Here is a 26,468-nt window from a genome sequence, read left to right on the forward strand (position 1 = left end):
CATTAAAATATGATTTGTGGGTTCTTTGTATTTCTCTACACATAATGGAAAAGAATAAAAAACAGAAAATAAAGTTTCAATTGTGGTCGATTCCAATGCTCTATGGTTATTTTAATAGAAAAGGCCACAAGGTGGCGATATTACCATACACGGTTGCTTGTTTTGGCCCAAATTTCAGTAGTCTAGATCCACTGTCTTTAGTCAATGTGTGTGGTCAGTAGCAGGTTTTTCAAAACGTACACCCTGATGCATTCCTGTGCAAAGACTTGGTGAGAGTCGTAGTTATGAAACGTGAAGACTTTGCTAGCAAAAAGAAAGCACACAAAGGGCATTGTCATTGTTTGAACAGGCGGGTTGTATAAAGCCAAGATCATGCATGACCAAAGTGTGACAGTGTATCTCGATGCACAAAGGTCGCCCAGGTGCTGCGAGGTGTGTTTCTCTAACACAACTAAATCAGTGCATCAATTGACCTTTAATTGTGACCTTTAATAGTTTGTAAGCACACAAATGAAGATGATTCATTTGTAGATTGATATGTAAATCTAGTTAATAATCCAGTGCGTTTTGCAATCTGCATAGTTGGAGATGACAAGTTGCGGCATCGGTTCCCATAGTAACGTGTGCATTCTATGACATGTGCGAACGTCATTTGTTTCCCATTGGGAGAGTCTGTCGTTCGCTCCTCTAAATAGTTACATGGTGACTAACACAGATGAAATGCGTATATTTTTGCAAAGAAGCTCAAAGTCGATCAGTGGCCAAACCTGTTCCTAATAAAACCACCCATGAATGATGTGAAATCAAACAGATGTGGTTTGAGCAAGGCTCGGTCTTGGCGTTCCTAATATAAAGAGACAATGCTGTTTTACTTATTTTGTAAAGCCGGTGTGCTGTGTCATCCGGGTTAGTCAGTGTGTGACTGTTGAATTGTTTAATTTTAGAGACCAGAAAAGAGAAAAAAGCCGAACCCTTTGTGACAAAGGCATTTCCGACTTGGCGAGGTGATGTATTTTGATGAAATCACAGTCTCCTTGGTTTTCGTGTTTTGATTTAGGATGTCTCGCAATAACACTGTAGAGGGGAAGTATGTGCCCAGAATCTTGATCATTTCTTCCTGTGCATTTCTGGAATGTAAAGAATGTCGTATATTCTGACTTGTGTATCCATCACCCCTCATGGTCTGTTTTCTTTATGGTCAGAAAATATAACAAAAACTTTAAACATATCTGTTCATCCCCGTGACCCGAGGTAGTTCGGATAAGCGGTAGAAAATGGAATGGAATATCTGTTCATTCTCTGCCCTCAAAACTCATTTGCTTACTATTATTAAACCTCTAACTTTGTTGTGTCAGCAATGCTTTTTTTAATAAGACTGTTATCAACAATTGATTTCATTTGGGGTCATTCCGACAAACCCGGATCTCCACAGACTGAACACCATTCATAAAATCCTGGAATCGACAATTCAATATTATTATTTCATGTAGTTTTGAACTTTAAGACCCCACACAGAAATAATGCATAACCTTATAATGAAGGGCATGCAATAAATACTATCATGTTTGTTTATAATAATTACTTTGCCAATATCCTGAAAACTCACAATGACAGCATTGTCGGGATGTTTGAATAGCTCAAATGATTTGCACATTGGTCATAAATGAAAAGTTAAACCACACGCAAAATGAGTGAAAATTCATTGTTAGCGCAGTTCTTGCATTCACTCCCTTCGCCTAATCATACCCGAGTTGCATAAGAGTGTCCATCAGACTTCAGAAACATTTCTTCATGTGGCCCTGCCTTGTCTCAGAGCTCTGTCTCTCTTTCACCCAACTCCGGGTGAGCTGGAATGCATTGACGTCAGAGGAGGGAGAGAGCGCTCAAGCGCTAGAGCAGAAGTGAGCGCGCAAGCACTGCGGAGCGACGCGCACTGGAGCAAAATAGCTGCGACGCGCGCACCGCTACTCGTCCGTATTGGACAGCGGGCATCATTTGTTTATAGACGAGCGCAATAATAACGGCAAACAAATCGGACGTTTTGCATATAGTTGGAAGCGAATGTTTTATTTCGCCTCCTGGAAGAAACAGACGCGGCGCAGACATCTACAGCGGATGCTTTTTCGTATACAGACGCGTGAATCGCTGCACTTCAAGTGGTAAGTTTATCGTAGCGGACAATGCGTTTTGTGTGTTTATTTGTTCGTATGATCGCACGCATGTTGGGATTGCAGGTACGCTTGTGTCGGTGATGTGCGTCATTGAAATACACTGCGAAAGTCGGGACTGCGCAGCCGAAGTTCGTGTTGATGGATTGACCCACAGTTATTGCAACTAGCCTATTATGTTCTCTGTAGGTCTAGTGTATTTGGGTCGTTGGTGGGATGTTGTGTGGTGGAACCAATAGAGGACCATTAAATCATAAAGAGCCAAAACACAGTAAATAAAGCCATTTTTTAATGGTAGACATGATGGTTCATAATGTTTGTATTAGAAACCATTACATTTTGTATTTTTCTTTTACCAGCAGGTTTGTGATGATGTCTGTTTTGATTGAGTAATTTGTTAGAATGAATATTATTTGGTAAATCTGGTTGCCATGTTGCTCGCAGACGAACAGTGGGTCAGATGATGGCCTGCATCTTGTTTCTTTCCAGTCTCTCTCCTCCACACAAACACGCTCGGTATGGATGTTACCCTATCCTCCGCTCTGTACATGCACGTCCCTGGGGAATTCCAGGAGCATTTTCTTGCAGTGGCACATAGTATTTAAAACACAGTACAATGGGGCCATGTATGTATATTGTTTTGAAACATTTTTACTCTTCACCCTTTATTTGTACTCGGATAAGATGCAAATTAAAGTGAAGAAATATTTATAATGCGCCTAAGGGACGTTAAAACTAAAAATGAAACCTGAGAAGAGTCACGCTTTGAAATGTCATCTGAGATGTTTTGCTCGCCAAATGCATTGGATTACGGGTAAAGCATCTGCATCACTGCCTGGATGCATAATGTATATAGCATGCACCCAAAGTCCTAGACTCAGCATTGTGCGTGCGTTGAGTGCATGTGTGTGAGCATATGTGTATGCTGGCAAACTACCAAGTTTCTTGTCGTTTCGCAGTGATGGTGTTTGTGCTCATGTGTAAGGTCACTGCGATATCGCAGAAGTATTGTGAGACACATCAACCCATCGCAAGGCAGGCCTGAGGGGTTCCTCAGAACCAGAGGAGCGAGATCATGCCACAATGACAAAAAGTGACTATACAATTGAAACAGTAAACCCGAGTTTCTGTCCTAGACAAGCCCTGACCACATCAAACGACCGGACGGCTTTGTGGCTTGTTTTGTGTTTCTGTGGTGTAGCCCCTCCCACTGTGAAATGTCATTGGTGCAAAAAAATAAGCTTTTTGAAACGTAGGATTAAACACAAACTATCTTCTCATTTTTGGACTGATAAAGGGATAGTTCACCCAACATTGAAAATGTTTTCGTTATTTACTCCTCATGTCATTCCAACCTGTATGACTTACTTATGTCTGCAGAACACAAAAGAAGATATTTTGAAGAATGTTGGAAACCAAACAACATTGGCCCTCATTGGCTTCCATTTTATGGACACAAAACCACAAAGACATTTCTCAAAGTATCTTCTGTTGTGTTTCACAAATGAACAAGTCAAATACAGTGTGACATGAAGTTGTAATGGATGATGAATTTTTATTTTTGCGTGAACTCTAACTTAGTGTTAGAATAGAAGATTTTGTGGTTATTTGAGTGTACACGTTAATGCACTTTGAACAGTAGGCACGCAAGCTCTCACTGCATCACGCTGACTTCACCACTATGAATGTTGCATGATGGGAACATGGGGCAATGAGATCATTTTTAAAGGAAACCCCACTCCGTCCTCCCTAAACCCCTTCTCTTTCACATCTCCACTCGTCAATCAGCCCACCCTCCTTTAAATGAGAGGGGTATGACTCATCCTTTAACACCTCTCCCCTCAGTACCTCCTGTGAAACCGCAAGCCCTCTGACAGCCCTGCGAATAACATTGCGTGTATCTGTGTACAAATGAGTCCGGGGGTCTGCTTTCCTGCCTCTGTCTGGTGACAAAAGACACCGGGATCTCTCGTTCAGCCAGCAGACATTTTCTCGTGGTGGTGCTGTTCAGAAACCCTGAGCCTGCTGGTTTCCAGTCGCCTCGATGAGAAGGTTCTTCCTTCGAAGGAAGAGAAGGAAAAGGTCTGGGGGAAATGCGCCGTCTGCATGCGTTTGCATCCGTGAGCCTTGTGTTACTGCGAAAGTCAATTCGAACTGCGGATGCTGGGGGTCTGCCTGAACGCTATCTGGAGGAAGCACGGTGCGTGCTCCCTGCTCCCGGTAGGAAATACATGGGCGAGTTTTGTGTCCCTGCCATGATTTGTGAATGATGAACATGGAAGGGTGGGCAGCCATATCCTTCCTCAAAATGAAGGCCACCCGGTCTTTGTTATGTCCTTGTACTCTGTTGATCTTTCCTTAACTGGCTTTTTATTTAATCTCTCTCTCTCTCTCTCTCTCTCTGTCTCTCTCTCTCTCTCTGTCTCTCTCTCTCTCTCTCTCTCTCTCTCTCTGTGTCTCTCCATTAAATAAATACAATCACAAAAGGCTTTGAAATATCAAAGACCCAGTTTCAAGCTAAACAGTAGCACTGTATGTTTCTACCACTGTTAAAGGGGTAGGTCACCCAAAAAACTAAGATATACTTCCAACGATAACATTTTCATTTTATGTGAACATTTGCGTGTCTTTCAAAGCAAACATATTGTTAAAAGGTCCAGTCTATGAAATTTAGTGGCATCTAGCTGTGAGGTTGAGAATTGCAACCAACGGCTCAATCCACCCCTCCCTTTCAAAGCACTACGGTGTCTGACACAGAACTAAGATGTTGCCACGTTTTCGCGTTTTTGTCAAAGTAAATAACGTGTCTACAAAACGTGTTCTGTAGAGTTGTTTGTCCGTTTAGGGCTACTGTCGAAACAACATGGTGAACTCCATAAGGGGACCCGCGGTGTATGTAGATAGAAATAGCTCAAAACGCTTCATTATGTGAGGTCTTTATAGACATCTGAAGACATAATTATGCTTATTGTATTGCATTTCTGTCAATATATCCTCTAAAGAATTACGTACTGCACCTTTAAATGAGTGTTTCCTGAATGCTTTGTTGGCTAAATATTTTACTCATGAACAATACCATTATATATTTTTGTTGTGTGCGTGTACGATGTGTGTTTGTGTTCCAGTCGGTCATAAATCAACCTATCAGACAAAGGGCCGGTCATAATGAGCAGCGTTGATTTCAACAGAGAAGAACATCTCTGAGTCCATTTAATGTGTATTTGTGTGTCAGCCATATGTGTGTGAGTGTCTTAGACTTGGCATTATGGCATTAGTGTTCTGTTCAACCTCTAGCATTGGTCATTAACTATTCAGCTTCTCCCATAGCACCACACACACTTATAATGATATCCCATTACAGGTATTGATCTACACCATTTGTGCTACGCCCCGTCATCCGACTCCTCCGATGCAAGTCCCAAAATGCACTTAACTCTTTCCACTTATGCTTTTCTTTCTGTTAATTTTTTACACTCGCCATGGTTCCCTCCAAGATAACTAAAGTTACTAAACTACATTTGCTAAATACTAAAACTAGAACTATTAAAACTTTTCTGTTGATTGAGACAATAAAAAATGTTTGCCTAAATATTATTTGTATAAAATGATTGTTACATCTGCAATACATTTGTATTGAGACACTAAAATTATATGAAAATAAATTATGAAATTAAACTAAACTATATAAAGCATTGTGGCAATATGAAAATAGGAATAAATAATAAAACAACAAGATATTATATCATAATATAAAAAATATAAAAATAAATTCAAAACTAAACTATAAGAACTCTTGTTTTTTTGGTCCATATGTTTATCATTCATTCTTATTTGTGTTTAGGATTTCTTTTTTAAATGCTTTACATTATTAAATTCTCATTCATCCACAGAAATTACAAAAGAAACAGAAATAAGCCCATCCATTTCTTTTAGATGTATTCAAACTATTTGAACTGAATGTGCTACTGATGAATTGGCATTCACATCCATATTATGAAAAAGAGGATGTCATCATTAATGTCACTTCCTGTGATTGTTAATGGGCTTTTGAGCATGCTTTGGTTATTTATGTCCACCTAGTATTGTAACCGACTAGACTTTAGCCATTCATGTTCACACATGCATTGTGACTCCCTTCAGATTTTATAATAGATGACTATTCACTATGTTAGGTAACAGGATGTTTTGTTTTGTTTTGAATTTGTAAGGTATATAACTGGTTGCTAAGTACAGTAGCTGCTCTATAGCAAAAAAATCAGCTAAAGTGGTTGTTTGAAAGATTTTAAGAGTAGCTTTCAGGATTTTTTTTAATGGAATTGTCCTAAAATATCTTTCTTTTAAGCGATCGCAAGATCAATACATTAAACCTGTTAAGACAGCTTATACCTTTCACACACACTCCATCCTCTCTTCAATAAAACTGTGCGGGGTATGTGAAAGTCAAGTGGTGTTCAGATCTAAATGTAGCCCTGTCTATTTTAACACAAAGAACACTTTTACAATAAAAGGTTCTTGAGATGGTTTTACAGCCTAATGCTAAAAGAAAAGCTTTTCAACTTAACCGAAGGCGAGAGCGGCATTATAACATACAGAAGGTACAGGTCAAGAGCAGGTTCTTTATTTAGCTTTTCCTCACTGTTTTCTCTGTTTTGTGTTTCTGCAGGTGATGTTTCACTAAAGCACCAGTTCCCATCATCTCCCTCTGGTAACAGAGCCCAGCCTTGCAACTGTACCTCCACTCCTCGATCCAAAATGGCTGCCACCAAAAGCGGTTACGACGGCAAAATAGCTGGCTTATACGACCTGGACCGCACGCTGGGCAAAGGCCATTTCGCAGTGGTCAAACTCGCCCGTCACGTCTTCACAGGCCAACTAGTAGCGGTCAAAGTCATCGACAAGACCAAACTCGACGACATGGCGACCGGCCATCTCCTACAGGAAGTCCGCTGCATGAAACTGGTCCAGCATCCCAACGTGGTGCGACTTTACGAAGTCATCGATACGCAAACCAAGCTCTACCTCATCCTGGAGCTGGGCGACGGAGGCGACATGTTCGATTACATCTTGCGTCACGAAGGCGGGGTGGCCGAAGACACCGCCAAAATGCATTTTGCCCAGATCGTCCGAGCGATCTCCTACTGTCACCGTCTCCATGTCGTGCACAGAGATCTGAAGCCTGAGAACGTGGTCTTCTTCCGGCAACAGGGGACGGTGAAGTTAACAGATTTCGGCTTCAGTAATCACTTTAAGCCCGGGACCATGTTGATGACCAGCTGTGGTTCTCTGGCGTACTCCGCCCCAGAAATCTTGCTTGGGGAAGAATACGACGCTCCTGCAGTGGGTAAGCTTTGTCTAGATTTCCTTGTCCTGTCCATTGTTCGCCTTTAGGACTGTATATATACAATATATTTGACATTTTTATGCATATGTGGACACAAAAGTGCCTGCAAGGAGAACTCTTTCTCAGTTTATGTGTTCCTTCGAACCTATGACCTATGGCTTAAATGTAATGGGTCATGACAAAGTCTCGGTTTTGGGGTCGCCAGTTTTAGCGCTGATTATAAATACACAGTAAAGCCAAACTGGCTTGACCTTGTGTTTCGCATCTGCATCTCAATATGTTTTATTCAGTCAGCAAATCAGACTGCAGTTGATGGTGAATTCTATTCGTTCGGACTTCAATATCACATCCAGCTCAGTCAAATTAATCCACACGGGGATTAAATCGCACTAGTCACTAGAAAACTGTCAGTAGAACGCTGGCGCTCATCGCTCTTCTCACGCAGAGAATGTTACCCCAACGTAACCTTTCCCTCCTTTTGGTTTTAACGCTACTGTTCGCCGAACGGTTCCTTCTACTGAGCGAAAAGCACATCTGTGGCACGGCAGGGGTTCGAGTGTGGAGGTTTGTACGGGAGCAATGCAGTTTAAATCCAGCTGTGTTCAGAATGCTGGATCCGTATTTGCACACGTGGCCATTTTAAAAACATTAACGCGCAAATCGTTTTGGTCTGGATTTGAATAAAACACAGAGCGAGATATTCTAGAGGTACTTTTTGGATGCTTGTTGTCATAAATAAACAACGCAATAACATGATATGAAAGTGAATAAGAGATTTGGGTGTATCGTCCAGAAAAGTTTAAAACAGCTTTTGTCGTCTACAGTGTGCATCAGCATTGACCATTACGCACACCCTTCTAATCTTTCATTACAGTAGTACTACTGTATATAAAATGTGTTTGCTGTTACACAGCAAAAATTATATTTCCATTGTTTCAAGGTTTTTGCGCCCTAGCTTGTATTTGCTGTAATAACGTGTCCAAGGAAATGTTGAGAATGAATGTACCGACTCCAAGAGTCACGTTCCTCCAATCCATCATCCCTTCTATTGTTCAGACCAAATTCCCTTAATAAGCTCTGAGACTGAATGTATAACACAGAGAGAGAATTGAGAAGGTAGAGAGACGGCTTTCGAGGACACTTAAGCTTAACATTGTGACACAGACAGGAAAATTCAAAATGATATCAAAGCCTCTCTCTCCCTTTCACGGTAGTTCAGTAGGTTTTGCTCGAGCGCTGATGTGCGCGGCCCTTATCTCTGACGTGCCATTATTAATATCATATTTGCATGTTTTCTGCTTTAAGCGATCATGTGACAGTGAGACGGTAATTCTCACTGAGGCTGCATGTGCCAGGATTAGAAACACACAAAGTGGGTCAGCCTCCTCCGAGACCCAGCTATGCGTGTAAAGGAGACTGTAGGCACGCAGATGTACAAGCTTATGGCATACGGACGCCAGAAGCGCACAAACCCGAGGGTGCGCCTCGCCTCTCTCAAAGCGAAATCAACCCGCTTGGTAGAACAGGGCTAGATAAGGCCTGAATTGTGATACGTTGGGGGTATTTAACACAATAGATCAATCAGATTTAAACGTAGGTGACGCCTAGCTTAAAAACTCCAGGTAGTGTTTCTTACGCAAGAAAACATTGAATGACTTAAAAACATCATTTTCAAATTGGCTTTGTGTACAGTACCTGTGTTTGGTTACATTTTTCCGACTAGTTTAATCATTTTCCGAAGTTTGCTAGGCGGAAACTGGCATCTGTGACCTTGTGCATGCAGCTGCCATGTCTAGCAATTCTAGGTCAAGTTGATACCATTAACTTCATTGAGAGAGAGAATGTGTTTTCATTCAGAGCGTTTCTGTTGCAGTCAAGCTGAGACCTGGTTGTGTGAGTGTGTGTGCGTGTGTATGCATGTGTGTAGTGGACTGGCTGAATATTCATTAGCTTTGCAGGAGGTTTTATTCATTGCCGGTAATCGTCTGATGACTCTAATCCAGTCCAGCTCTCTCTCACACACACACACACACACACACGCATTAAATCAGCCACTGTATTCACAAACAGCATTATACAAACGCACACTTGCAATATGTATATGTGGATGCTTTTAAAGCAGAGATGTGAATTCAGTTGGGTGGGGGCGGTTATATAACTAACAGGATAAATTGGGAACAAAATTATCCCCAGAAGTGAGCTAAATCTGACGGCCTTCCTTGGGGGAAAATGATGAATAAATAAATTACACACGTGAAATGTGTGCGTTTGCATGCGTACGTGCGTGTACATTTAAGATTCCACTAATTCAGTATCCCAGCTTATCGGTCTCAGAACATCTCAGATCAGCAATGTGGACAACCTGGATCCTGATGACATTGAGCTGCTTTACACCTTAAGCTCATTGATAACAAATGCCTTGTGTTATTTAGAGAAGCCTCTAGTGTGTGTTATGCTCATGTCTCTGTGTGTATAGGCATGTGTGTGTGTGTGTTAGAGTCACCACCCAGAAACCTAACTGATATCTATTAGTGTGTGGTGTTGGCAGGAATGTCCAATTATAATAATATAAAGATATAATATTATATAAAGATACTATCAGAAAATGTTAAAACCACAGACATATCCATTGATACTGTGTTTAACACAGAATGTCATTGAGTTGTAATACAAGTTAAGCTCACCCGACAGCATTTGTGGGAAAAATGACAATTACCATAAAAATATTATAAAAACAAAAATCAAAAATTGTATTGTGATATTTGACATATACTTGCCAACTTACATGTGATGAATATCCATTATTACTTACCAGCATTATGTTGTCATGGCTACAAAGTTATAGATAATATTGCATATAACTTCACAAAGATAAATAAAGTAATTTATTTTTATCACAGTACAATACATTCAAATCGACAGATATAAAGTTAACAACTTTATTTTTAGATTATATATACTCTTAAACAAGTCCTCAATACATTCTTTTCCATGTACACTGTCACATTATGTAGCCTAAACACAGACCCACATACACATAAGCTTCTAGCGTTCGTTTTATGTGAACTGTTTTGTGTAAACTGCAGTCACGTGACGCTCGTACAAAGAGACCATCCAGCATTGTGTCACACTGACCCCAGATCAGCATATTGAGCCTCCGGAAGAATGATTTTATCTCGTTTATACACACTGGACAATCTTAATATACAAATGTTTTATGTAACTCTGATATTGGCATATCTCTGTGAAAATCGTTTCATTATCCAACCTAAACCTTAAAAGACTTCATTTGTAAATCAAGAAGTGTAATAATTGTGTTCTCTGGAATAAAAGTTGGTGGATAAAGAGCGTCTCAGTCTGAAATTATGATTTTTTTTGTGTACAGTGAGTGTACAGTGAGCAGAGAAGAGAGTTATTGTTTGCAAAGTTTAAGACTTTTAGACAATGGTGTCTCTCAAAGGACTGTTTATCATGCTTCTGCTTTAGTTCACCCAGTAGTTGCTCTTTCACACAGTGTTCATGCTGGCGCGCACACACTGAGACTACAGTACTCGTCACAGCTGAACCTGTCAATTAGATGAGAAGCACTGAGCTGAGATCAGCTCTGTTTGAGAGAAAACTATGTTTGAGAGCATTGCTGCTTATCAAAGCCCTGAGCTAAGAAGTCAAAACAAAATAAAAAAATAAAAATTATATTACCTAAAGAATTCTTTACAAATATTTTATTACAAATATTACATTTACATTTAGACATTTAGCAGACGCTTTTATCCAAAGCGACTTACAAAGAGTGACAAAAAAATACAAATATTACAAATATTACAAAAAAATATTACAGATTTTTTTTTTTCTGAATTTACTTCTCATAGGTACATGTTTCAGTAAAAATGAACATTTTTGTTTTATTTTGTGACAACATTTCTCCTGAATTCCAAAAGAAAATATTGTTCTTGATTTACATTAATTTGCAGAAAATTGAAACAGGACAAACTGGTCTAAAAAGATACAATATTTGCGGATCGTAAATTCTGCGAAGAAAACAAGTTTTTTATTTTTAAACGACACAGTACTAATGTATTTTAGGATCCGTTTAAAAATTCATATATGTTGTAATAGCCAGATTTATTTTCACAACTTCCCTCCATATTTGCATTCTCTTGCATTTGTCTTTCGTGACGTTTGTTTCTGCAACTTTTACCTCTATTGGTCACTTGTAATTTCATGTTACTTTACAATTTTTCTTAACGTGTTGAATTAAAATGACATCAAACATACAAAATCATACACGACAACACAACTTCCAAATCTTTATGAATAATATTATTCATGACAATATGAATATTAATGATGAATAAATGTATTGTTGTAAGGTGAGGAGACTGAACAATGTACTTGTTTAATTAATTAACTGATTCCTGCTTAAAAACAATTACTTGTATACTGCAGAGTCATGTGTTAAACTATTCACATGTTGAACTATATTTGAATTCAGTTAACTCCAGTTCCTCTCTTTCCAGTTCACATGTAAATCCACGTTCCTGTAGGTTGTAGCTATTTGAATTAAATTCAAACTAATGACTTAAGAATTCTGCGCAACCCTGCACTAAACATATTGAGACTACCGCGTGTGAAAACACTTCACAGATCCGGGTGAGAATGTCACACGCTCAACTCTGAGAAGAGGAAGCATGTATTCTTGGTAAACCGCTGTGGAAAAGTACGCCTCCAAAACAAACACATCCCTTGTGGGACTTCCACGCCAACTTATTTTTATTTATGAACCGTTCACTTTGTCCTTTGGATCATGATGTTCCCGAGAACTTTCCCGGGATCCTTAGATGACCCAGACTGTGATGTGGAAACAATCTGAGGGCTGTTTAGTCTGTCAGATTCTGTAGCGAGTTCTTTAAGGTTAATGTTTGATAACACACGTTGAGAGGTGCTTTTATTTGCATTGTATCTCTTTCTTAATGTTTAATATTTGGATTATAAATCTTTATGTTTGTATATTACAGATATCTGGTCACTGGGTGTGATTCTCTACATGCTGGTGTGTGGACGCCCACCATTTCAAGAGGCAAATGACAGCGAGACCCTCATCATGATCATGGACTGTTGCTACACCGTACCCGACCACATCTCTCCAGAATGCAAAGAGTACGTCCAACACCTCAGCTATAGACGGCAACAAAATAAACGTTATGTGGTCCAAGCTACCGGTAGATTTTCACAAAGACTCAATAACTGTTGAGTAGTAAATGTGATTTAATACAATTAATACACAATAAAATATGAATATAAATTCATATAAATGATATTCAAAACAAATTGTTGTATTATACACAAACACAGATCGAATTATAACTTTCGGCCACTGCGTGCATCCGATAAAACCGTCTTTATTTCATTTACTTCAGGAAATCATGAATTTATGTATATGTATATTACAGTTGCTATTCCACACAGGTATCTACGCTGACCCATCACACACAATGCCCACAAAACCCACGTTACGTTTTCCCGCTGACTCAACACACTTAAGTAAACTGTTGTCGATAACTGCATACCAACAGAACATAATGTCCTAATGGTTAAATCCCTGAGAGCCATCAGGATAGCCGGCACTCCCTCGATCTGTTAACACTCTCACGCTAAACTTCATGTCTACATGTAGACAGAAGCCCATCTGAACACGCTGTACTCTTTCTGTTTGCACCTGCTCGCACAAGCCAATATCAGATCGGAGATCTCTACATGATGGTTAAGCAAGCCAACCAGGTGTTGCGTAGTTGAGCAAAGGTTACTGGAGGTTGAATTTAGGAGCAAGTCGTGACACAGGCAAGAATTTCCATGCTTGGGTCAGGTGCGTTGAGGGATGACTTGAACAGGTCAAGACAAGGTTGATTTTGGAAGATTTTGTGATAAAAGATGCGTAGGCAAAAAGGAGTTATTTTTAAGTGGGTTGCAACCGGGCTATTTGTAGTCAGAACATCCCTAAAGCATTAGTTTAAGGCTCGGGTTCTCAATCGGTCGATTGTGCGAGAGTGTATCCGTGCAAGTGTGTGTTAGACATCTGGACTCGACCCTCCAGCCAAACATAGTGACTTGGTCACATGATCTACACCGCAGTCAAAAGGCTCCTTTAATAGGAATAATCTCAGTGGAGCAGAACGCTTGTGTCTTCAGGCAGATTTGATCTTGCTGTTCAGCTGTATTTTTTTTCCGCTTTGGAGCTATTTAAGGTCTTGAGGTTAAACACACCGAGAGATTCCGCTGATGTTCAAGGGAAATGGAGCATATGGGATCATTTTTAGGCACACATAAACACTCGGAGACCTAAAGAAAGCGAAAAAGGGAACATCTCCTCCTGCTGGCCGAATCATGAAGTCTCTGGAATGTGTCTAAAAAAGACGAGACCTCCATGAAGTCCTCCAAGCTATGTGCAGGAATTGCTGTTTTTTTTAAGTATCAATTCAGTTATGTTTCCTATAAGTAGACACAAATGAGAAAGCTAAGAATGAAACGTAGAATATGAAGAGAAATGTTCATATCGAAACCACTTGATTTTTGCTGGCTGACTTGTATTCTTTCCAAATATGAGGATGGTGTGATACATTGTTGAGATCATTTTTGAAACTCATGAGTAGACACGTGGCTTCTTTCTTACAAGAAAAATCTGATAAACAAAAGACTTAAGCCAATTTATCTGTTTGCTTGCCATTCAGTCTCACTGTCTTATCGTCTTAGAAACAAAGCAGATATTTTCTTACAGGACAAAATGAGATGAAACACTCAGACACTGAATAAACAAGCAAACCCACAAGCTTGACTTGCAGTCATACCCTATTGCTTCCATTCGCCTCATCAATTCTCTGCAGGTGCTGATGAATATTAATTAGCAGGAAGATAAGTACTTCCTTTTTATTTCGTCTCTTCTGAGCGCCAATCCACTGAATATTGGCACTCCGGCACTGAATATTTTCCGAGCTCCGGAAAATGAAATTCCCAAGCAGAGTGTGATTGAGATATGAAACCTTGATCAAATCCACCCTGTTATTAACAAAAAGATCTCTTCTGTTTTTAATTTTCTCTCAGTTTGGTTTCGCGTATGCTGCAGAGGGATCCTGCTAAGCGTGCATCTCTCACCGAGATAGAGGGCCATCCTTGGTTGCAGGGGGTTGACCCCTCGCCCATTGGGAAAACGGCCGCCCCACTCAACTCCCACCACAGTTTGTTACCAGAGGAACACGAGTTCATACTTCAGGCCATGACCAGTGGCAAAATTGCGGATCGTGATGCCATTCAGGAGTGAGTCCCTCTTTTGTGGTCTTGGATATCTCCTTAGTTTCTCTAATAAATTCACAAATATATATTTTGTTTGTGTGTGTTAGAGCACTGGATGCTGACAGATATAACCACATCACAGCCACGTACTACCTTCTGGCAGAGCGACTTCTCCGAGAAAAACAGGAGCAGTCTAGTCTCACTCTTGAACAAAGACATCCAAGGTAAGTTTTCATCATGTCACTTCTGAAAGACCAAATGCTACTGAAGTGTCTTTAAGACTTTGAAAGTTACAAGTTAAGATGTGGATTACACTTTTAACCTAGTGTTGTTATTGACTCCCCCTACAGGAGACCCATGTCAGAACCACTGGACTTAGTGAGTCAAGTTCCCCAGGCTGATACCCTGAGAGGAGCCCCTTTTGGCCCTTTAGATTCTCTGAGCTCTCTCTCTTCTGGATACGCCCGAAAGGGTGTGAGTGAGTCCGGCGACTTACTGGCTCCCAGATCAAACCGTCATGACAATTCCTTCAGTGACTTTTGTAGCCCTGCTCCATGTTTAAGTCTCAGCTTGCGCCCTCTACCTCCAGACCAACCCACTGTCAAGAGCCTTGGGGCCTTACAGCAGATCTGTGAGGAAGAAGAGGACGAGGAGGATGGTGAGGTCAAGCACGAGGCGGCACCCGGTAAACTGACTCTACTTCCTTCCACAGATCTCTGTGCGAAACCTTCCAGAACAGTTCTACAATCAGAGAATCAGCGGAGAACCGGGAGGCCAAAAGCTAAGGTGAGAAACTGTGAAACTCTGTCTGAGGTGGAGGAATCTGAGGAAGGTGCTGAAAAGCAGAAGCTGGAATCAGCGGCTATCTTTACTACCATCACCTTGGAACATCAGTTAGAGAAGATCACAAAGACTGATGCGCCTTTAGAAGAGATAAACCATACAGAGCAACCGGGCAGAGCAAGAGACAAAACAGTTTTTACCTATGAACATGATGGAAAACACAATCCAGGCCTGAAGACTAATGCACCACCGCCGGCTCCCAGGCTGGATGTCGTGCAGTGCTGCTGGGGACATCGTGAACCTTCAAGGGACGTGTTAGAAAACAACAACAACACCCCAGCCAAATCCAAGTTACTTGAAGTTGGGGTGGTCTCAACCCCTTGCGGTTCCCCAAGGTCCTTACCTAGGAACCACTGTGTGGACCTAGGTCCAGATGGGGTGGAGATGCGCAAGACTACGGGAGAATCTGAGAAACCGGAGGAGGTACAGCCTAAACCTCAGAAAGGCCTCCAAGAAAATAGGGATACAGCTACAGACCCTGCTATCCGGGCTGACCCTAACAAGGTAAAAAACGTGAACTTGAGAGAACGTCTCCTGCAGTTTCCACTCTGTGAAAAGGCCTTGTCCTTCAACATCCAGCCCACGTCTAAAGAGAAGCTTCTTCCATTTGCACAGTATAACTGCTGTCATGTGTTATAGAGAAGGATGTAAAATATGAGAACAAAGTCCCTTCAAGTTGTGTGGACACTTAAGGACAATGTGTCCTCACCTCAAACCGTAACCTCAAAGGTGCTTTAGCTACACAATCTACTTACCTTTCTTTCCTTACCCAGCATTTCTTGCTGCTATCCTGTATGACAAATAACCTCTTAGCCATGCTGTGTATATGAACACCTGTATCTACCGACACTGCTCACTATATTCCGTGCTATCTCAGAGACTTTAATAAGAAGTAGAATATGTCTTGCCAGCAGAGGGGGTTCAATTCAATACCTTGTCATCTTTGCACTGTAATATCTTCATCACGTAGAAGTTTAGAGGTGAAAGTGCATCACTCATGAGGTGAAAGATCATCCTTCATAGTAAGACAGAGTTAACGTAACAGAGTAAACAGAAGCAAACCTGAGTATGTTAAAATATCAGTTGTGGAATCGACTGTTGCTCGGTCAGGAGCTATGAAGCAGAGTTCTTGGTAATCACTGAATTTTCAAGTTGCATGTTTGTTATAGTTGTTCTCACCTAACCGCCTTTTGCTAGTGTTAGCTAGCACCTTTACCCCCTGACAGCTGGGCAAGACACAAAACAGTCGGCCATATTGATACAGTGAACAGTGATAGCGCATGCTAATACAGCTTAGCTTAGCATCAACATTTCATTAGCTGGGGGTCGAACCGGGGAAAGATGCTTAATATATCTGTGATGTATTTAAAGATAAAATGAAAGATTATCTTGACAGAGTTTGTATGAAACGGACGCAATATTACAGGCGAGCAGAAGGCTGGTTTTCCCAGAGGAATATTTTGGGAGTTTGTTTTAAAACTGCTAATTCTGGGAAATATTATAAAGCTTTTAACCGTTCGAGTGATGACGAAGGTTTTTTGGACAGAATTATTCCTTATCTTCTTGTGAGGAGGGAGATCTGATCATTTACATTAAACATCTATTTTTTTCTTTCTTTGGCATTTGCCACAACATATGTTGAAATGGGATAAGCTCTTTAAAATTTCCAGTCATGTACAGTGTGTATATACTTTTTGAACGTGTTATACTATTGACATGTTTTCACCCTCACATCACATACGTACAAAACATTTCAACCCCCATTTTAGATATTATTCAACGAATAGATTGACTTTTATGACACCACAACTAGCCGGTGTCATCAACGTCTGTTTATAAATGTCACAAACGTTTTTGTGTCATAGCTGGTGTAAATACATTTGAGGAGCTAGTAATGTAGAGCTTTATGGCGTAGCTGAACCTAACTTAAATCCAGTGAGAAAATCCAGCCTTCATGTTGCTGTGGCATGAGTAAAGCTAACGTTTTCTTAAACCTAGAAACAGCCTAAATACATCACATAGATAGCAGATGTGACTGTGGTTACTGTACATTTGGTACTGCAAAGACTGTCATAGCTATTCTATCACGTATTCATGTATTATAACTTCTTCACCCATAGATTTCATGTCATCAGCTTGTGAATTACTGTAGCACGTTCCTTTTGTCACGAGTACAAATGTTGTGCATTTTGTTTCAATATCTCGGACCACATATAAGCTTGACCAAATCACAAAAACACGTTATGTAAGGTGCTTTGGAGAAAGAAGGCAAATATGTACTCCATATTCTCTGTTACAGCTGAATTTTTGAATTTTTCGACCAAACGTATATTGGGTTGAGATATTGGCCAAGAATAACACAAGGTCTTAAAACAGTGCCGCTGATCTGGGATCAGGGTTCTCCGTTCTCATATTTACAAAGCTTAATGGAATGGAGAGACAGAAATTCATGAACTATACTTTCATAAATCTTTTCTTTATTTCTCATTTGACGTGGGTCTCCATTATATCAAGCAGCTGTAAACATTTCATGATGAACATCAGATTTTGGTTTGTCAGTAGTCCCATTGACCCTTAACTAAAAGACTGTGTCTCAATGAGATTAATTTATTTTTATATTTATTTATTAAAACTGATTAAACTGCCACATGTGTCGTCATATTTTTTAATGAACAAAACTCTTTGGTACATGCGTTTGAGGTCACCTTTCATTTACTGTTTTATAGGATCTGTGTGGCTTATGCTTTTTACATTGTGTGATGTGGTTTTCTCAGTCTAGAGTTATTCAGTGCCGCAGACAGGATCAAACCTTCCACCAAGAGCTATAAAACCACAAGACATTTGCATAACACGTTTACTGAAGCCAACTTTGGGCAGTTATTTATGCCGGTAGTACCGTTTTGATGAAATGTAAAATGCAACCAAGAATAAAAACACATTTACAATCATTGCAATATATAACCACAAAACTAGAGTAAGAAACCAATGTAAAAATATACAATAAAAAAAAACTGTTGGTATAAATATGCTATATGCTTTTCTTCCAATGAACACAAAAGAAAGATTTTAAAAAATATCAAGATCCAAATATTTTTTACTCATTATTCACTGCCTTTTACTGTAGTTTTCTTCCAAAATCTCCTTTTGTGTTCCATTGAAGAATATCATAAACATTTGACAAAAAATGCATTTTTAGGGGTTGAACTTTTCAAAAGTGCAGCATAGGACATGTCCATGTCAAACCGCTATATCATCTTCTGTGACGTTTATAATGCATATCAGTAGTCTTTAAAAGTGCACCACTGATAAAAACAATCATCAAGCTTTAAATACCCTATCAAATGTATTATCTGTTTTTGGTAAACTAAGGCATAAGGTGCATCATGAAGCTCAGTATATAGCGAAGTGATATGGCTTTATACGTATAAGTAGCAATGCACCACTCATTCTTCCTCTCGGGCAAGATTGTGGTCTCAGAGTTTGTCCTTTAGGGGGAGCGTGTCATCCACCTGGATGCGCTTTATCCTCTGTGCAAAGAAACAATTTGTAAAGCAAATGAGCTGTTTTACAGAATGGGCCTTTAATCTTTGAGAGCCATGAGCAACACGATTAAAAATGCATTAAGTAATAACAATAGATAACGTTAGCTGTGAAAACACCCTAGATAAACAAATGGAGACCTGTCACACAACACTCTGTCAACATTTTCTCACAGTTAAAAATGTGTCATTTTTATGACTTTACAAGCTAAATATGGGCCAACAGCTAAAACTATCGCAATATATTTAAAACTTTTTAAATTAAACAAAGCTTTTTTATAAGAGATGTAAAATATAATAAATATACTTGAATAATAATTATTTAAATGATACATAACATTATAAAATACATATAAATATTCATTTATACAAATTTTTTTTAACAATTTAAATGCAAGTAAAAAAGTGAGTTGATACCGTACCTGCTTCTTGAGGGCCTGCATAGAATGAAACTCGATTTGTTCTCTCTTGATTCGGACCCAATCCGGTTCATCAGGAATAATGAAAGCCAGAATCATTTTCGCTGCGATGAGGACGTGCTGAAGGAACCGGTCAAAAAATGATTTAGCCAATTCACATTCACAAAGACTATTTACACGAACATGAATGAGCTAAAACTATATACATATACAATCACCTCCACGATGACAGCAAAGACAAGGACTTGACCACTGCTGAGACCAGCGTCCTGTGTGAGATCCTTCACACGCGGCGACAGAAGCAACAGCCAACAGTTAGAGATGACCGATACAAAGCTCAACACCTCAAACGCGGCCTGCGAGAAAAGAAAAAAGCATGTTAAGAATTTCATGAAAACTTACATACCACCCATTACATAGGCCTACAATAAAATAAATAAACATACATCCAATCAGCCAATGGAAATAAGCACACAATCGCAATGTCTGACCTGCCATACGCCCATGTTACCAACAGGGGCAGAGAAAGGCTTGTTAAAGAGCTTGCAAAGTTTGTAGGCATCTGTCCGAATCTCTGTGAGGTTATTGAGCAGCAACAGGGGGGCGGTCAGAGGGTAGACACAGGAGAACAGACTCAGGTACCCGAACTGAACCAGAAGCTCAATGTATTCGGCAAACAGGCCCTAGAGATGAACAAGATTTGTTGTTTTAAGAAAGCGTTGGAATCTTGTATTTTTAACCTAGCTGTTATGATAAATAAACACTTACTGGGAAAGCTGGTAGGCTTCCCTGCGCTTGAAGATGGTCCACTTCTGGATCATCTTCCTTCAGGTTCCTTTCTGAATTTGACATAAAACGGTCCACAAGGAAAGGAACCACGACCTCCGTAAACTGGTTCACCAATTGAGTCACTATCAGCAGAGAGGATAATCTCTGTGGAGATCAACGAGAAGATAGGGACAAGGATGTAAACTCTCAGAGAAGATCTGTAAGCTAGAGAAGATCTGGTGATGATGTTCGCACCTTCCGCAGAAGACCAAGGTCCTCCTTGAAGAATGTGATGTGAAACAGGACGGCAAAATTGTTGAAAAATGTAAACTGAATGAGAAAGGGAGAAAGAGAGAGATTAAGCCCTCGACACTTTTTAACAGAAGCCCGCGCAAAGACATCGGAGAGCTTCAAAACTCACCACAAGGACTTTGGTGGTGTGATGATAGTCGAAGGACGACTCCTCTCTATGATTTTCTGAAATGAGAGAAATCGTTCATTTGAATTCTTATATTATTATAATCTTTTAATTTGTGTGGCTTTTTTCAAAAATTCTCCTTTTTCTTACCGGCTTCTGTTAGCTTCAGGGCCACGTTACGATACACGTTCCCCAGTACATTAGTGTAGACAATATGAGCTATGGAGGGTAAATACAACAAGGCAACCGTAAAGTACGAGTTGGACGATTTATGCCAGCCTGCAACCAGTCGCTCGAAGAAGTAGAACAATGCCATTCCCATGACCACCAGGCCTAAAAACGCCCCGACCACAGGCATCGAAACCAACCCTATCCTGACCCTCCTCTTCCAATCGGGAAACAAAGGCTCCAGCCGTCCCGTGACCGGATTGGTGCCTATTTCTCCGTGGAAACCCGGTCGGGGTTCTTGGAACTGTTCGGCTAAATTGAACGTTCCCCAGCGGTAAGATAAAGCTGCGCTCCTGCGCTTCCAAAGCTCCATGAATACTGTGGACCAAAGCATGCTGAACACGGCCTGCACCATGTAGGAACTGACAGAAGGATGGTCGTCGTCTTCCTTTGCCTGCGTAGACTCGCTCGCTGTTGAGTTTTCACTTGAAAAGTTTATGCTGGGGAGGAAGAAGATGATGAACATGCCCAGGATAGCCGGAGGAAACAATGACAAAGTGTAGAAGTCCAGGAAGCTGAAGTAATAGGCTATGGTACCACCGAAATAAGCCTGAATGCCATCTATAGGGAAAGAAAATCATTTTTAGGGGTTGAAAGAATAGCTTATTTTGTTGCTATTGTTGATATGTGACCCTGGACAACAAAACCATTCTTAAGGGTCAATTTTTCAAAATTGAGATTTTTACATCATTTACATCTGAAAGTTGAAGAAATATGCTTTCTTTTGATATATGGTTTGTTATGATAGGACACAATCTGGCTGTTTACAAAGCTGGAATTTTGGCAGAAAGAAAAATTTATATTTTTGTATATACTTTTATTGTATTATATATTATATGATGTATTTTTGCAGATTACTAAAAATGTTCCCATGCTACTTAAGACTGGTTTTGTTGTCCAGGGTCACAGAAAATGTAACAGGTTGGATTTAAACCTGTATAGCCTTTACTAACATAAGCTAACCGTTAAAAAGTTTTGTTTATTGCTGTGTACAATGTTGTAGTTAAAAAATAAAACTTGTTATAAAACGTTTATGTCATACAGTTCAAGATAAGTGCATTTTATCTCCACTTTAATGATATGTATTTGAATAATGTATTCACCCTATTGTCATTTCAAACCCATATTACTTTCTTTCTTCTGCAGAACAAAAAAGAAGATATTTTGAAGAATGTTGCTTACCTACCTGCCAAACAGTGAGCCATTTTTAACTCACATGTAATAAATGCTTAATAAATGTATTTATTTGCAAAATAGGCTGTCAGACTGAAGACAGCAGGGTGTTATAGTTGTGAATCAATACTTCACAGGGATCCTCTTTTCTTTACAGTGCACTTTCATGGGCTGTCAATACTTCTAAATGTATGACTCACATCCGAGATGAAGCCTTGTGAGCGAGCATTCTGTTTCCACAATAAATAATAAATGTTTTCTGGTTTTGATTAACTACTGGAAATAATTGAATCATTATGTAAACATCGTATACAAACAAGTTTACAACAACCTTTGTGCATTTAGTGTTAAAAAGTTATCGAAAGTTTGATGAACTCATAAGCAAGAAAAAACTGCTTTGGAAGAGCATCGCGATCGGAAGGCATTCTGGAGGGCACTGTGAGCAACATGGTTTGAAAAGTAAACGATTTTTTCTTGGTTAAGGGTGTTATAATTTTTTCACTGAAGTTGTAGACATTGAGAATAAATTGTGTACTATATTTATGAAATTATTTTAATGAAACTCATGAAGGTTTATCATTCTTGTCAAACTCAGTACATGACAGTGTGTATGTTTGTGTACCTAGCGGCTGCCCCCACAGTTTCTTCTGAGAGTACCACTGTTTCCCCAACACTGTCAGCTTCTTCTGGTCATGTAGTGGAGTGATGTTGCGGATTACGCCTACTTTCTCCAGCTTCTGTACTGCACCACAAAGAGAGAGAGAGAGATGGACAGAACATTACCATATTAGGTTTACATTGTAGGAGGGGCACAAAATTTGGCAGTCTGGACTGCAGTGAGTAAGCAAAATTAGGGAGAGAGCGAGAAAGAGAGAGAGAGTCTATTTGCTTTTAAGACATGCTTTGATCAGAGCAGAATACTAGCATAGGTGATGCATCTTTTAAGTAGCATAGTGTAGTGTCGACGATATTGTCACATGATCTAACTATATATTTTTTAATATGTATTAATTTATATATTTAAATGTATAGATTAGAATTTGAACTCTACATTTTTCATATTTTTAATTTATATTTTTTTTCAATAGTTCATAACTTATAGTTGAGTATTTACAGAAAATGTAAAACTCCAATTTAAAACTACAAGCACAAAAGCTAACAAACAGACTTACAGATGCTTTCTCTAGCTTTCAACTTCCCCTTGGGTGCAGGGACTCCTGGGATACGCTGGTCCTCCAAAGCTCTCATGGAATCCAGCTCATGTTTGATGATGAACTGCCTCTCAGCCAATGTCAGGAAGCGCTGCATGTCCTCTGGAGAAATATGGGAGGGTCGCAATTTACCTTCAAATTTCATAGTTGTTAATGTATGTACTATTTATTGTAGGCAGCGGCTATTTGAACTAAGTGTAAATAACAATAGATGGAATTAACACTTCGTGAAAATAGCGACAGATGCTATTACAGTAAATTTAAATAGCAGTAGGTTCAGTTTTCACTATGAGAAATAGCAGCATTTCTTAACGATATGCGATTGACACTAACCAAAAATTGCTGTATTTTCTTTTGATTAAGTAGAAATAGTAGTTAGATGCTATTGGTACTTATAAATAGTGGCGGATAACGTTACTATTTGCACCTCAGTATTGTCGTGCATTAAACATTATGCAATAATAACAGAATGTAAATCATTATATATATAAAAAAATGAAAATGATGGCAACTTATTGAGATATTAGCCCTAGAACTACCCCTAACCTTTCCCTGACCTAAACGTTATGAATAAAACAGAATTTTAAGTCTTAAATTAATTTTATTGAAAACAAATGCCTTTATTATTCGTTATTAATTATAATAATTTGGAATGTATATAGCGCTTTGGATGGCGCTTACACTTTCTCAATCACATATTGGTGGGTGGAAGTAGTATAAAATCCTCTCTGTTTTTTTTAAATCTGTAGTTTTTATGTGCATCATTTACTATGTGTTGGCTTGTGTTTTTACCGATGTTGCAGAAGTTGTCCTTGTCCTCATAGGAAAACGCTGTCATGTTTCCGTCCTGATAGGTTTTACAGAGCCCCAGGTCCTCTGTTACCCTGAGAAGAGTGCAGCGAGGGGCCGCCACAACTATCATGTCCCCTTTCATGTCCTCACCTGGATGAACTAACAGTTGGGCCCCTACAGTAGAGAAGGGATTTGTACATTTGATTTTAAAAACCTTAATCAAATGCAGAGTAGTTTTCAACGTTCGCTCTTAAAAGTACAAAACGATCCATGCAATAGAAGAATCGATTTAGGTTCCACAAAGAACTTCAATGTTCTTAAAGGAACCATTGCTTTTTTACCATTTTATGCAAAATAAATTACAAATAACAACAGAGAGTTCAGCGCCTTCATTTTTAAAAGTGTTTAAAAATGTAGTTTAGGAACTTAGTCAAAAACATGCCGGTTGTAATTTTATAGCAAAAAATGATTGCACAATTGTTAATATATCTTATTTTTTTGTATTTGTATTCTCTAAATGCTTATTCCTCAACACTTTCCACGTTTCAATATCACCTCAACCGACCCAGAACAAACCTCTTGAGATATTCAAAGGTTACAAAACAAAATAAAAAATAATGCAACTATCAAATTATAAGGATCTACAAAATACACAGTGGCAAAAAATCCATCACACAATACACATCATTTTAATTTATTCTTTACAGTAAATATCTGGTCACCGTAACTGCTGTCATCATAAAACTAACAAAAACATTGACAGTCCATGGATACCTCATAATGTTTCTATAAGCTTTGAAAATTAATTTATTTACCCAATGTGCCGGTCTCGCATCCAGTCTTAACAGGTGCTGATATCACAGACATGATCCACTGTTTGGTGATAAGCTGAACATTCTCAGACAGCTGGATCAGAACCAGAGGCTCTATGTGTCTGGAAATACAGCAGGGACAGCTGACCCGAGACCACGAAGTGGGCCCTGACATCTTGCCCGGGGCTGAAAGCTCCTCCAGAGGTTCCTTCTGGGTCTTCATGGTGACCCTGTGAAAAACAGTCACGTGTGAGTTGTTCGAATTCATTTTAACAGCATCCCCTCTTGAAATGGCTTTGGAAACGGGTCATCAAACAGGTGAATAGAGAGGCTTAGAGAAACAAAAGGTACTGTAGTTCATTCAAATCACCTCTAGTGCAAATATACACTCGTGACCCATGTGACTGTTCTCTATCACATATCTCCCTGTGTATTTGCAAGTCTAAACAAAAGGACAAACAAAACATCCCTTGAGATTGAACACATGCAACTACGAATAGAGAGAGTTGGGTCACAAAACACCACATGCACTCATAAAAATAAAGTGCATTTGGTTTGCAATTGTTTACCGTGCACAGCAACAAAACACATAACACACGTCAGTACGTTCAACTCAAATGAAGACATGAACAGGAAGAGACTTACAGAGTGAGATAGAAAAGCGTAAACAGGAAGTAAATGGATCTTGAGCCTCGGTAACAGAGGCCGTGGTTTTGTTGACATTCACACCCACAACAATGTAAGATAATGTAAAAACTTACACAGAGACGGCACGAAACGCTCTTCAGAAGCGGTGCAGGGTTCAGAAACATTGGCTGGTTTACAGTGAGAGGACGGGAATGCTGTTAAACAAATCTCCTCCCAGCCTTTAGGGTGTGGAGGCACATTTTAATTTTTTTTCTTACAGTGAAAGCTCTTCTGCAGTCTGTGTTCATCTGGGTCCTATTGTCTGCCATATTCCTCTTTGAAAACTGCCTGGAAAGAAACTGAAATATTCAACCAAGACAAAGAAAAAAGTGCATTAACTAGCTTAGATATATGAATATTAAAGTATCATTTTGAGTAGTAGTAGCAGTAGTGTTTATTATATTTATTGTTTATTATTAGTATTATATATAAGACTAATTAATAAATATGTTGTTAATATATGACTCTTATTTTTACCTACACTAATAATTATTTCTTTGTTTAGTAGAATGTGCTCAAACATTTTAATCCTATACATCTATATTTCTATCTGATTTCGTTATTTATTATTTGTACTTTCTGTATAGTTGCTTTGCAACAATGCTGAACTTAAAAAAAACACTATAAGATCTACTTGAATTTTATTAAGAAAAGTTTTTTTTTAAAACTTTAGTGTGACCTAATGAACGTTTTAATCTTACTTTAAAGATTATTTTTATAGTATTGACATGCTCCTTGTGTGTATTTACATAACCTTATAAGGTTTCCATGACTCTTCCTATGTC

The 26,468-nt window shown here is 39.2% G+C and overlaps 2 protein-coding genes across 2 annotated transcripts; one reads left to right on the plus strand and one right to left on the minus strand.

The window, feature by feature from the left end:
* The first annotated feature begins 1,862 nt into the window (after positions 1–1,862).
* Positions 1,863–18,281, plus strand: snrkb (SNF related kinase b). The gene is made up of 6 exons (XM_056739650.1): positions 1,863–2,159; positions 6,832–7,509; positions 12,525–12,666; positions 14,605–14,817; positions 14,901–15,017; positions 15,144–18,281. The coding sequence occupies exons 2-6, from the start codon at positions 6,921–6,923 to the stop codon at positions 16,273–16,275; spliced, it is 2,193 nt and encodes a 730-aa protein (XP_056595628.1). The 5' UTR covers positions 1,863–2,159; positions 6,832–6,920; the 3' UTR covers positions 16,276–18,281.
* On the minus strand, positions 18,092–25,909 carry ano10b (anoctamin 10b). The gene is made up of 13 exons (XM_056739651.1): positions 25,758–25,909; positions 25,000–25,226; positions 24,185–24,358; positions 23,354–23,494; positions 22,804–22,923; positions 20,931–21,569; positions 20,784–20,839; positions 20,618–20,692; positions 20,363–20,527; positions 20,086–20,277; positions 19,813–19,950; positions 19,598–19,714; positions 18,092–19,163 (listed from the first exon to the last, which is right to left on the minus strand). Exons 2-13 carry the CDS (start codon positions 25,217–25,219, stop codon positions 19,110–19,112), a joined length of 2,091 nt encoding a protein of 696 aa, XP_056595629.1. The 5' UTR covers positions 25,220–25,226; positions 25,758–25,909; the 3' UTR covers positions 18,092–19,109.
* Positions 25,910–26,468: the final 559 nt, after the last annotated feature.

Source organism: Triplophysa dalaica, chromosome 24, assembly GCF_015846415.1.
Source record: "Triplophysa dalaica isolate WHDGS20190420 chromosome 24, ASM1584641v1, whole genome shotgun sequence".
NCBI classification, from domain to species: domain Eukaryota; kingdom Metazoa; phylum Chordata; class Actinopteri; order Cypriniformes; family Nemacheilidae; genus Triplophysa; species Triplophysa dalaica.

What these genes read in the sequence shown, in the direction of transcription:
- snrkb (XM_056739650.1), top strand. Translation starts at nt 6,921, where the DNA reads ATGGCTGCCACCAAAAGCGGTTACGACGGCAAAATAGCTGGCTTATAC. An exon ending in ATCTCTCCAGAATGCAAAGA is followed by an intron (nt 12,667 to 14,604) that starts GTACGTCCAACA and finishes ATTTTCTCTCAG; the next exon opens with TTTGGTTTCGCGTATGCTGC. An exon ending in GATCGTGATGCCATTCAGGA is followed by an intron (nt 14,818 to 14,900) that starts GTGAGTCCCTCT and finishes TGTGTGTGTTAG; the next exon opens with AGCACTGGATGCTGACAGAT.
- ano10b (XM_056739651.1), bottom strand. Translation starts at nt 25,219, where the DNA reads ATGAAGACCCAGAAGGAACCTCTGGAGGAGCTTTCAGCCCCGGGCAAG. An exon ending in GGACAACTTCTGCAACATCG is followed by an intron (nt 23,495 to 24,184) that starts GTAAAAACACAA and finishes ATATTTCTCCAG; the next exon opens with AGGACATGCAGCGCTTCCTG. An exon ending in TCTTTGCTGTCATCGTGGAG is followed by an intron (nt 19,715 to 19,812) that starts GTGATTGTATAT and finishes CGGTTCCTTCAG; the next exon opens with CACGTCCTCATCGCAGCGAA.